This window comes from Oncorhynchus mykiss, chromosome 16, assembly GCF_057628025.1.
Source record: "Oncorhynchus mykiss isolate SJ-2025 chromosome 16, ASM5762802v1, whole genome shotgun sequence".
Lineage (NCBI taxonomy): Eukaryota > Metazoa > Chordata > Actinopteri > Salmoniformes > Salmonidae > Oncorhynchus > Oncorhynchus mykiss.
This window is the reverse complement of record NC_143037.1, coordinates 321,877-334,937: the sequence shown is the minus strand read 5'-3', so window position 1 is coordinate 334,937 and position 13,061 is coordinate 321,877. Positions and strand designations below refer to the sequence as shown.

At 46.8% G+C, this 13,061-nt stretch overlaps 1 protein-coding gene across 8 annotated transcripts in view; it reads left to right on the top strand.

Annotated features, from left to right (window-relative positions):
- LOC110491227 (kelch domain-containing protein 3) overlaps positions 1 to 13,061 on the top strand; it is a 92,930-nt gene that overhangs the window by 19,146 nt on the left and 60,723 nt on the right. For all 8 annotated transcript variants that reach the window (XR_016487073.1, XR_016487072.1, XM_036945887.2 and 5 more), the window contains one exon: positions 6,290 to 6,503. Coding sequence is in view for 6 of the 8 variants with exons in the window: in XM_036945887.2 (XP_036801782.1) it covers positions 6,290 to 6,503 (214 nt within the window). In the remaining 2 variants the exon portion in view is untranslated. The remainder of the gene's footprint in view (positions 1 to 6,289; positions 6,504 to 13,061) is intronic.

The window sequence follows — 13,061 nt, the reverse complement described above, 5'->3', positions numbered from 1 at the left end:
TTACCAGTCCAGTTTGAGACCATTTCACTTCCTGGGGGTTGGCGTTACCAGTCCAGTTTGAGACCATTTCACTTCCTGGGGTTGGCTTTACCAGTCCAGTTTGAGACCATTTCACTTCCTGGGGTTGGCGTTACCAGTCCAGTTTGAGACCATTTCACTTCCTGGGGTTGACGTTACCAGTCCAGTTTGAGACCATTTCACTTCCTGGGGTTGGCTTTACCAGTCCAGTTTGAGACCATTTCACTTCCTGGGGTTGGCGTTACCAGTCCAGTTTGAGACCATTTCACTTCCTGCGGTTGGCGTTACCAGTCCAGTTTGAGACCATTTCACTTCCTGGGGGTTGGCTTTACCAGTCCAGTTTGAGACCATTTCACTTCCTGGGGGTTGGCGTTACCAGTCCAGTTTGAGACCATTTCACTTCCTGGGGGTTGGCGTTACCAGTCCAGTTTGAGACCATTTCACTTCCTGGGGGTTGGTGTTACCAGTCCAGTTTGAGACCATTTCACTTCCTGGGGGTTGGCTTTACCAGTCCAGTTTGAGACCATTTCACTTCCTGGGGGTTGGCTTTACCAGTCCAGTTTGAGACCATTTCACTTCCTGGGGTTGGCGTTACCAGTCCAGTTTGAGACCATTTCACTTCCTGGGGGTTGGTGTTACCAGTCCAGTTTGAGACCATTTCACTTCCTGGGGGTTGGCTTTACCAGTCCAGTTTGAGACCATTTCACTTCCTGGGGGTTGGTGTTACCAGTCCAGTTTGAGACCATTTCACTTCCTGGGGGTTGGTGTTACCAGTCCAGTTTTATTGAGTGTACATAACAGAAAGGCCCTTAAACATCCTCTGGTAATCAGCCAAGAACTAAAAGGGAGAGAATTTTACACTACATTATATTGTTACCCTGCCCATACCTTGCCTGCTGAAAACGATATCACTACAGGGTGAAAACTGTAAAGTTTTATGTAGTGATATGGGAAAATTCTGAAGTTACATATTGCTGTTATTTTGGACAATATTATAATGAAGGAAATTATATATGCAACATGTACAATACAGCTGCCGCTTTCAAGGAGCTTATAAGAAATCCCGCTATGCCCTCAAATAAAAACATCAAACAGGCAAAGCATCAATACAGGATTAAGATTCAATCCTACTACACCGGCTCCGACGCTTGTCGGATGTGGCAGAGCTTGCAAACTATTACGGACTACAAAGGGAAGCACAGCCGCGAACTGCCCAGTGACACGAGCCTACCATACGAGCTAATTAACTTCTATTCTCGCTTCGAGGCAAATAACACTGAAGCATGCATGAGAGTATCAGCTGTTCTGGAAGACTGTGTGATCACGCTCTCCGTAGCCAATGTAAGTAAGACCTTTTAAACAGGTCAACATTCACAATGTCGCAGGGACAGACGGATTACCAGGTGTACCGCGAACATGAGCTAATATTCACTATTACTTCAATAGTCCCTCACACACCACTACCAGAGGTTCATCTTTGTGTTGTACATGTCATCAAACACTTTATGCAGGAATGTTTAATAACTTCTTGACGCTACCCATCCCGTTAGCGGGATAATTGTCATCAACAACCGCTAAATTGCAGAGCGCCACATTCAAATAATATTACTAAAAATATTTATATTCATGAAATCACAAGTGCAATATAGCAAAACACAGCTTAGCCTTTTGTTAATCCACCTGTCGTGTCAGATTTTGAAAATATGCTTTACGGCGAAAGCAATCCAAGCGTTTGTGAGTTTATCGATCACTAGACAAAACATTATGTACACCTAGCATCAAAGTAGCTTGGTCACGAAAATTAGAAAAGCAATAAAAATTAATCGCTTACTTTTTGATCTTTGGATGTTTTCACTCACGAGACTCCCAGTTACACAATAAATGTTCCTTTTGTTCCATAAAGATTATTTTATATCCAAAATACCTCAGTTTGTTTGGTGCGTTATGTTCAGAAATCCACAGGAAAGAGCGGTCACGACAACGCAGACGAAAATTCCAAATAGTAACCGTAATGTCCAAAGAAACATGTCAAATAATTTTTATAATCAATCCTCAGGTTGTTTTTAAAATATATAATCGATAATATATCACCGCAACTGTCTTTTTCAGTAGGAGAGGGAGAGACTATTGCTGCCCAAGCTCTGTTGTGCAAGCAAAACTCATGCAAACACCTGACACGATGTTATCTTTCTTGCTCATTTTTCAAAATAAAAGCCTGAAACTATGTCTAAAGACTGTTGACACCTTGAGGAAGCCGTAGGAAACGGAATTTGGTTTAAATCTCTTTAAATGGAGTGAAGGCAGGCTATGGAACATGGAGCTTTCAAAATAGAAGGCACTTCCTGGTTTGATTTTCCTCAGGTTTTCGCCTGCATTATCAGTTCTGTTATACTCACAGACAATATTTTGACAGTTTTGGAAGTGTTTTCTACCCTAATCTGTCAATTAAATGCATATTCTAGCATCTGTGCCTGAGAAATAGGCCATTTACTTTGGGAACGTTATTTTTCCAAACACAAAAATAGTGCCCCCTAACTGAAAGAGGTTAACTATGTATTTGACTTAGAGAGCTTGCACCTGGGCCTTCTTGTTCAGGTGATCACTGAATGACGAGGTAGGGAGACCAGGAAGACACTATGGAGGGTGTTGAAGGGGGCTAGTGTGGGAAGGGGGCTAGTGTGGGAAGGGGACTAGTGTTGAAGTTGGTCATTAATTAGGCTACCTTGTGTAGTTCATCTCCTGTATCAAACAGTTTGACATGAGATAGTTACATTCAGTTTAAAGATGCACTATGCAGAAATTAGTTTGTCTTATTTCAGTTTGTGACAAAACAAGAAAGTATAGTGTAGATCATGTTGTATCCCAGGAGGTCTACCTCGGGGGATGGTAATAGAGGTGAGGTACGTGAGGTGACGTTGGCTCCCTCTGCTGGGGATACGGGAACTTTACACCCTGACACGGACAGCTAAGTGGAGGTAATTAGAGGAAAGTGCCAACCAGCCGAGGCCAAATAAAAGGAGCACGATGGCACACCGCTGGAGAGAACGGGGAGAGACCGACACCAAGCAAAAGTAGAGAAGGACCGCGCCAAATCTTAGTGATTTTATTTTTTATTTTCTGTCTTTGTAAAGTTGTTTTTGCGGACTAAAACCTCCCTGTCTCTGTATCAATCTCTGCATGCTCAACCCAATACCCCACAGTTTACCACAATAATCTTATCTAAGCTACTGTGAAATATATTTTCCATATCCAAAAATATTGTATATTTATGTTTGAAATTGGTGTTCAAAATTGAAAGAAATTACGCAAAAACTAAACTTAAGAATGGGAACGGGAAGAATACACTGTAATTGGTGCCCATGGAACAGCTCTACAGCTTCTTAGACTGGCTTTCAATGAGGGACAGATCTATAACACACATTTCTATGTAAATTTGGTTGGTTGCCCAAAAAGTGACATTGCAGCTTTAAGAGCTTCAGAAATCAAGGTCGTAGTCAGTCACACATCTTGCTGTGGTGTGGCAGTGCACCTGAAATCTCTCCCCACTAGAGGGCACTGTTTATGTTCGGGTTAAGGATGTGCACAGTTATTCGAATATCCGAACGGATGTTAGTATTGTAATTGTTTTGTCACTAGCCACTGATCAACACACTACCCCATGTATTGTCAAAGTGGAGTTGTGTTTTTTGACATTTTTCCACATTAATTAAAAATGAAAGGCTGAAATGTCTTGAGTCGATGAGTATTCAACCCCTATCTTATGGCAAGCCTAAATAAGTTCAGGAGTCAAAATGGACTCGAGTCACATGTACTCACTCTGTATACAATAATAGTTTTTTATACGTGATTTTATGACTACCTCATCTCTGTTCCCCACACATACAATTAAATGTAACGTCCCTCAGTCGAGCAGTGAATTTCAAACACAGATTCAACCACAAAGACCTGGGAGGTTTTCTAATGTCTCGCAAAGAAGGGCACCTATTGGTAGATGGGTAAAAAAGCTGACATTGAATATCCCTTTGAGCATGGTGAAGTTATTAATTACACCTTTAGATGGTGTATCAATACACCCAGTCACTACAAAGATACAGGCATCCTTCTTAATTCAGTTGCTGGAGAGAAAGGAAACCGCTCAGGGATTTTCACCATGAGGCCAATGGTGACTTTAAAACAGTTACATAGTTTAATAGCTGTGATAAGAGAGAACTGAGGATGGATCAACAACATTGTAGTTACTCCACAATACTAACCTAAATGACAGAGTGAAAAGAAGGAAGTCTGTACAGAATACATATATTCCCAAAACTTGCATCCTGTTTGCAACAAGGCACTAAACTAGTACTGTAAAAAATGTGGTAAAGAAATTCACTTTTTGTTCTTAATGCAAAGTGTTTGGGGCAAATCCAATACAACACATTACTGAGTACCACTCTCCATATTTTCAAGCATAGTGGTGGCTGCATCATGTTATGGGTATGCTTGTAATTGTTAAGGACGGGGGAGTTTGTCAGGATAGAAAAAAAACTGAATGGAGCTAAGCCCTGGCAAAATTCTAAAGGATATTCTGGTTGTCTGCTTTCCACCAGACACTGGGAGATGAATTCTCCTGTCAGCAGGACAATATCAAAAAACTAGGCCAAATCTACACAGGAGCTGCTTACCAAGAAGACAGTGAATGGCCGAGTTACTGTTTTGACTTAAATCTGCTTGAAAATCTATGGCAAGACTTGAAAATGGCCTTCTAGCAATGATCAACAACCAATTTCACAGAGCTTGAAGAATTTTGAAAGTAACAATATTGTGCAATCCAGGTGTTCAAAGCTCTTAGAGACTTACCCAGAAAGACTCAGCTGTAATCTCTCTTTTAAAAAACATGTGAAAAAGGTCATTCAAATAACCAAATTCAACCTAGCTAATTTCCGATTTATACGAAATTGTTTGACTACAGAGGTAGCAAAACTACTTCAAATCTATGATACTCCCCCACTTAACATACTGCTTGACTAGTTTGGGCCCAAGCTTGCTGTACAACATTAAGACCTATTCAGTCTGTCCACAAACAGGCTCTCAAAGTGCTTGATAGGAAGCCCAATAGCCATCATCACTGTTACATCCTCAGAAAGCATGAGCTCCTGAGTTGGGAAAATCTTGTGCAATACACTGACGCATGTCTTGTATTCAAGATCCTAAATGGCCTGGCTCCCCCTCCACTAAGTATGTTTGTTAAACAGAAAACCCAAACAGATCCACATGGTCTACCATGAGAGGTGACTGTATAGTTCCCTTAATTCTTGACGCACCCATCCTGTTAGCGGGATCATTTTCATCAACACCCGCTGAATTGCAGCGCGCCAAATTCAAATTAAATTACTAAAAATATTTATATTCATGAAATCACAAGTGCAATCTAGCAAAACACATCTTAGCTTGTTAATCCACCTGGTGTGTCAGATTTCAATACAGCTTTTCGGTGAAAGCATAACAAGCGTTTATGTAAGAACATCTCAGTAGACAAAATATTACAAACAGCTAGCAGCCAAGTAGATTGGTCACGAAAGTCAGAAAAGCAATAAATTAAATCGCTTACCTTTTGATCTTTGGATGTTTGCACTCACGAGCTCCCAGTTACACAATAAATGTTCCTTTTGTTCCATAAAGATTATTTTTACATCCAAAATACCTCCATTTGTTTGGCACGTAATGTTCAGAAATCCACAGGCATTAGATATGTTGAAGGAGATTCTGTCCTCTATTCTAGGATAATCCTGCTTGTTGGAGGGACTTCTTCTCTGTCACCATCACCACTAACTCTCCTCCCCTCTCCGCCCTTCTCCTCTCCCCTGTCCGCCCCTCTTCCCTCTCTCCTCCCCTCTCCGCCCTTCTCCTCTCCCCTGTCCGCACCTCTTCCCTCTCTCCTCCCCTCTCCGCCCTTCTCCTCTCCCCTGTCCGCACCTCTTCCCTTTTCCCGCTCTTCTCTCCTCCCCTCTCTGCCCTTCTCCTCGCCCCTCTCCACCCTTCTCTCTCCTCTCTGCCCCTCTCTCCTCTTCTCTCTATCCCTCCCCTCTCCCCTCTTCCCCCCTCTCCTCTTCTCTCTCTCCTCTCTTCTCCATTATCTCCCTTCTCTCTTCCCCCCCTCTCCTCTTCTCTCTCTCCTCTCTTCTCCTCTATCCCCCCTCCCCTCTCTCTCTTCCCCCCTCTTCTCTCTCTCCTCTCTTCTCCTCTATCCCCCCTCCCCTCTATCTTTTCCCCCCTCCTCTCTCCTCTCCAGGGTACTCCAGCTCGTTGGAGGGACTTCCACTCTGCCACCATCATTGGCACTAAGATGTTTGTGTTTGGAGGCAGAGCAGATCGCTTCGGTCCGTTCCACTCTAGTAATGAGATCTACTGCAACAAGATAAAGGTGTTTGATACAGAGACCAACAGCTGGCTGAACACTGCTACTGCTCAGCTCCCACCAGAGGGACGACGTAGCCACTCAGCCTGTAAGAGACAGACAGACAGACACACAGACAGACGTTGCATTTTTCAACCTTTTAACTGTTATTATAGCATTTTGGCAGAGTTGATCTCTAAAGCACTTTCAGTTATGAACAGTGGCAATTAAAAGGCTCTAATGTCAATGCATTCATCATAAGATCAACAGAGAAGACTTTAATGTCAATGCATTCATTATAAGTTCAACAGAGAAGACTAATGTCAATGCATTCATTATTCAACAGAGAAGGGTAAAATTGTCCCGCTTTCTTACTTTTATGATGTCATTATGTTATATTGACTGCAGTTCTCTCCTCCATGACCTTTCAGACTTGCTGTCACATGGGGTGTGTTTATGTGTCTTTAGGGCCCCACTGTTCCTGTTGGGGTGTCTTTAGGGCCCCACTGTTCCTTTTGGTGTGTCTTTAGGGCCCCACTGTTCCTGTTGGGGTGTCTTTAGGGTCCCACGGCTCCTGTTGGGGTGTCTTTAGGGCCCCACTGCTCCTGTTGGTGTGTCTTTAGGGCCCCACTGTTCCTGTTGGGGTGTCTTTAGGGCCCCACTGTTCCTGTTGGGGTGTCTTTAGGGCCCCACTGTTCCTGTTGGGGTGTCTTGAGGGCCCCACTGTTCCTGTTGGGGTGTGTTTGTGTCTTTAGGGCCCCACTTCCTGTTGGGGTGTCTTTAGGAACTGTTCCTGTTGGGGTGTCTTTAGGGCCCCACTGTTCCTGTTGGGGTTTCATTAGGGCCCCACTGCTCTTGTTGGGGTGTGTTTAGGTCCCCACTTTTCCTGTTGGGTGTCTTTAGGGCCCCACTACTCCTGTTGGTGTGTCTTTAGGGCCCCACTACTCCTGTTGGGGTGTCTTTAGGGCCCCACTGTTCCTGTTGGGGTGTCTTTAGGGCCCCACTGTTCCAATTGTGGTGTGTGTTTGTGTCTTTAGGGCCCCACTGTTCCTGTTGAGGTGTCTTTAGGGCCCCACTGTTCCTGTTTCTGTGTCTTTAGGGTCCCACTGTTCCTGTTGGGGTGTGTTTGTGTCTTTAGGGCCCCACTGTTCCTGTTGGGGTGTGTTTAGGGCCCCATAGTTCCTGTTGGGGTGTCCCCACTGTTCCTGTTTCTGTGTCTTTAGGGCCCCACTGTTCCTGTTGGGGTGTGTTTGTGTCTTTAGGTTTCCACTTTTCCTGTTGGTGTGATCTCTAAAGCACTTTCAGTTATGAACAGTGGCAATTAAAAGGCTCTAATGTCAATGCATTCATCATAAGATCAACAGAGAAGACTTTAATGTCAATGCATTCATTATAAGTTCAACAGAGAAGACTAATGTCAATGCATTCATTATTCAACAGAGAAGGGTAAAATTGTCCCGCTTTCTTACTTTTATGATGTCATTATGTTATATTGACTGCAGTTCTCTCCTCCATGACCTTTCAGACTTGCTGTCACATGGGGTGTGTTTATGTGTCTTTAGGGCCCCACTGTTCCTGTTGGGGTGTCTTTAGGGCCCCACTGTTCCTGTTGGTGTGTCTTTAGGGCCCCACTGTTCCTGTTGGGGTGTCTTTAGGGTCCCACGGCTCCTGTTGGGGTGTCTTTAGGGCCCCACTGCTCCTGTTGGTGTGTCTTTAGGGCCCCACTGTTCCTGTTGGGGTGTCTTTAGAGCCCCACTGTTCCTGTTGGGGTGTCTATAAGGCCCCACTGCTCCTGTTGGGGTGTCTTTAGGGCCCAACGGCTCCTGTTGGGGTGTCTTTAGGGCCCCACTGTTCCTGTTGCGGTGTCTTTTGGGCCCCACAGCTCCTGTAGGGGTGTCTTTAGGGCCCCACTGTTCCTGTTGGGGTGTCTTTAGGGCCCAACGGCTCCTGTTGGGGTGTCTTTAGGGCTCCACTGTTCCTGTTTCTGTGTCTTTAGGGCCCCACTGTTCCTGTTTCATTGTCTTTAGGGCCCCACTGTTCCTGTTTCTGTGTCTTTAGGGCCCCACTGTTCCTGTTGGGGTGTGTTTGTGTCTTTAGGGCCCCACTGTTCCTGTTGGGGTGTGTTTGTGTCTTTAGGGTTCCACTTTTCATGTTGGTGTGTCTTTAGGGCCCCACTGTTCCTGTTGCGGTGTCTTTAGAGCCCCACTGTTCCTGTTACGGTGTCTTTAGGGCCCCACTGTTCCAGTTTCTGTGTCTTTAGGGCCCCACTGTTCCTGTTGGGGTGTGTTTGTGTCTTTAGGGTTCCACTTTTCATGTTGGTGTGTCTTTAGGGCCCCACTGTTCCTGTTGCGGTGTCTTTAGAGCCCCACTGTTCCTGTTACGGTGTCTTTAGGGCCCCACTGTTCCAGTTTCTGTGTCTTTAGGGCCCCACTGTTCCTGTTGGGGTGTGTTTGTGTCTTTAGGGTTCCACTTTTCATGTTGGTGTGTCTTTAGGGCCCCACTGTTCCTGTTGGGGTGTCTTTAGGGCCCCACTGTTCCTGTTTCTGTGTCTTTAGGGCCCCACTGTTCCTGTTGGGGTGTGTTTGTGTCTTTAGGGCCCCATTGTTCCTGTTGGAGTGTGTTTGTGTCTTTAGGGCCCCATTGTTCCTGTTGGGGTGTGTTTGTGTCTTTAGGGCCCCACTGTTCCTGTTGGGGTGTGTTTGTGTCTTTAGGGCCCCACTGTTCCTGTTGGGGTGTGTTTGTGTCTTTAGGGTTCCACTTTTCCTGTTGGTGTGTCTTTAGGGCTCCACTGTTCCTGTTGTGGTGTCTTTAGGGCCCCACTGCTCTTGTTGGGGTGTGTTTAGGGCCCCACTTTTCCTGTTGGGTTGTCTTGAGGGACCCACTACTCCTGTTGGTGTGTCTTTAGGGCCCCACTACTCCTGTTGGGGTGTCTTTAGGGCCCCACTGTTCCTGTTGGGGTGTCTTTAGGGCCCCACTGTTCCAATTGGGGTGTGTGTTTGTGTCTTTAGGGCCCCACTGTTCCTGTTGGGGTGTCTTTAGGGCCCCACTGTTCCTGTTGGGGTGTCTTTAGGGCCCCACTTTTCCTGTTGGGGTGTCTTTAGGGCCCCACTGTTCCTGTTGCAGTGTCTTTAGGGCCCCACTGTTCCTGTTGGGGTGTCTTTAGGGCCCAACGGCTCCTGTTCGGGTGTCTTTAGGGCCCCACTGTACCTGTTGGGGTGTCTTTAGGGCCCCACTTTTCTTGTTGGGTTGTGTTTGTGTCTTTAGGGCTCCACTGTTCCTGTTTCTGTGTCTTTAGGGCCCCACTGTTCCTGTTTCATTGTCTTTAGGGCCCCACTGTTCCTGTTTCTGTGTCTTTAGGGCCCCACTGTTCCTGTTGGGGCGTGTTTGTGTCTTTAGGGCCCCACTGTTCCTGTTGGGGTGTGTTTGTGTCTTTAGGGCCCCACTGTTCCTGTTGGGGTGTGTTTGTGTCTTTAGGGCCCCATTGTTCCTGTTGGGGTGTCTTTAGGGCCCCACTGTTCTTGTTTGGGTGTCTTTAGGGCCCCACTTTTCTTGTTGGGTTGTGTTTGTGTCTTTAGGGCTCCACTGTTCCTTTTTCTGTGTCTTTAGGGCCCCACTGTTCCTGTTTCATTGTCTTTAGGGCCCCACTGTTCCTGTTTCTGTGTCTTTAGGGCCCCATTGTTCCTGTTGGGGTGTGTTTGTGTCTTTAGGGCCACACTGTTCCTGTTGGGGTGTGTTTGTGTCTTTAGGGTTCCACTTTTCCTGTTGGTGTGTCTTTAGGGCCCAACTGTTCCTGTTGCGGTGTCTTTAGGGTTCCACTTTTCCTGTTGGTGTGTCTTTAGGGCCCCACTGTTCCTGTTGCTGTGTCTTTAGGGCCCCACTGTTCCTGTTGGGGTGTGTTTTTGTCTTTAGGGCCCCACTGTTCCTGTTGGGGTGTCTTTAGGGCCCCACTGTTCTTGTTGGGGTGTCTTTAGGGCCCCACTGTTCCTGTTGGGTTGTGTTTGTGTCTTTAGGGCTCCACTGTTCCTGTTTCTGTGTCTTTAGGGCCCCACTGTTCCTGTTTCATTGTCTTTAGGGCCCCACTGTTCCTTTTTCTGTGTCTTTAGGGCCCCACTGTTCCTGTTGGGGTGTGTTTGTGTCTTTAGGGCCCCATTGTTCCTGTTGGGGTGTGTTTGTGTCTTTAGGGCCCCACTGTTCCTGTTGGCGTGTGTTTGTGTCTTTAGGGCTCCACTGTTCCTGTTTCTGTGTCTTTAGGGCCCCACTGTTCCTGTTTCTGTGTCTTTAGGGCCCCACTGTTCCTGTTTCATTGTCTTTAGGGCCCCACTGTTTCTGTGTCTTTAGGGCCCCATTGTTTCTGTTGGGGTGTGTTTGTGTCTTTAGGGCCCCACTGTTTCTGTTGGGGTGTGTTTGTGTCTTTAGGGTTCCACTTTTCCTGTTGGTGTGTCTTTAGGGCCCCACTGTTCCTGTTGCGGTGTCTTTAGGGGCCCCACTGTTCCTGTTTCTGTGTCTTTAGGGCCCCACTGTTCCTGTTGGGGTGTCTTTAGGGCCCCACTGTTCCTGTGTAAGTGTGTTTGTGTCTTTAGGGCCCCACTGTTCCTGTTGGGGTGTGTTTGTGTCTTTAGGGCCCCACTGTTCCTGTTGGGGTGTCTTTAGGGCCCCACTGTTCTTGTTGGGGTGTGTTTGTGTCTTTAGGGCTCCACTGATCCTGTTGGGGTGTCTTTTGGGCCCCACTGTTCCTGTTGGGGTGTGTTTAGGGCCCCACTGTTCCTGTTTCTGTGTCTTTAGGGCCCCACTGTTCCTGTTGGGGTGTGTTTGTGTCTTTAGGGCCCCACTGTTCCTGTTGGGGTGTGTTTGTGTCTTTAGGGCCCCATAGTTCCTGTTGGGGTGTGTTTTACGTCTTTAGGGCCCCACTGTTCCTGTTGGGGTGTGTTTGTGTCTTTAGGGCCCCACTGTTCCTATTGGGGTGTGTTTGTGTCTTTAGGGCCCCACTATTCCTGTTGGGGTGTCTTTAGGGCCCCACTGTTCCTGTTGGGGTGTCTTTAGGGCCCCACTGTTCCTGTTGGGGTTTCTTTAGGGCCCCACTGTTCTTGTTGGGGTGTGTTTGTGTCTTTAGGGCTCCACTGATCCTGTTGGGGTGTCTTTTGGGCCCCACTGTTCCTGTTTGTGTCTTTAGGGCCCCACTACTCCTGTTGGGGTGTCTTTAGGGCCCCATTGTTCCTGTTGGGGTGTGTTTGTGTCTTTAGGGCCCCACTGTTCCTGTTGGGGTGTATTTAGGGCCCCTCTGTTCCTGTTGTGGTGTCTTTATGGCCCCACTGTTCCTGTTGGGGTGTCTTTAGGGCCCCACTGTTCCTGTTGGGGTGTCTTTAGGGCCCCACTTTTCTTGTTGGGGTGTGTTTGTGTCTTTAGAGCTCCACTGTTCCTGTTGGGGCGTCTTTAGGGCCCCACTGTTCCTGTTGGGGTGTCTTTAGGGCCCTACTATTCCTGTTGGGGTGTCTTTAGGGCCCCACTGTTCCTGTTGGGGTGTCTTTAGGGCCCTACTATTCCTGTTGGGGTGTCTTTAGAGCTCCACTGTTCCTGTTGGGGCGTCTTTAGGGCCCCACTGTTCCTGTTGGGGTGTCTTTAGGGCTCCACTACTCCTGTTGGGGTGTCTTTAGGGCCCCACTACTCCTGTTGGGGTGTCTTTTGTGCCCCACTGTTCCTGTTTCTGTGTCTTTAGGGCCCCACTGTTCCTTTATCATTGTCTTTAGGGCCCCACTGTTCCTGTTTCTGTGTCTTTAGGGCCCCACTGCTCAGCTCCCACCAGAGGGACGACGTAGCCACTCAGCCTGTAAGAGACAGACAGACAGACACACAGACAGACGTTGCATTTTTCAACCTTTTAACTGTTATTATAGCATTTTGGCAGAGTTGATCTCTAAAGCACTTTCAGTTATGAACAGTGGCAATTAAAAGGCTCTAATGTCAATGCATTCAGCATAAGATTAACAGAGAAGACTTTAATGTCAATGCATTCATTATAAGTTCAACAGAGAAGACTAATGTCAATGCATTCATTATTCAACAGAGAAGGGTAAAATTGTCCCGCTTTCTTACTTTTATGATGTCATTATGTTATATTGACTGCAGTTCTCTCCTCCATGACCTGTTCTTTCTTTCTTTAGGGCCCCACTGTTCTTGTTGGGGTGTGTTTGTGTCTTTAGGGCTCCACTGATCCTGTTGGGGTATCTTTTGGGCCCCATTGTTCCTGTTGGGGTGTCTTTAGGGCCCCACTGTTCCTGTTTCTGTGTCTTTAGGGCCCCACTGTTCCTGTTGGGGTGTGTTTGTGTCTTTAGGGCCCCACTGTTCCTGTTGGGGTGTGTTTGTGTCTTTAGGGCCCCATAGTTCCTGTTGGGGTGTGTTTTACGTCTTTAGGGCCCCATTGTTCCTGTTGGGGTGTTTTTGTGTCTTTAGGGCCCCACTGTTCCTGTTGGGTTGTCTTTAGGGCCCTACTGCTCCTGTTGGGGTGTCTTTAGGGCCCCACTGTTCCTGTTGGGGTGTCTTTAGGGCTCCACTACTCCGTTTGGGGTGTCTTTAGGGCCCCACTACTCCTGTTGGGGTGTCTTTTGTGCCCCACTGTTCCTGTTTCTGTGTCTTTAGGGCCCCACTGTTCCTTTATCATTGTCTTTAGGGC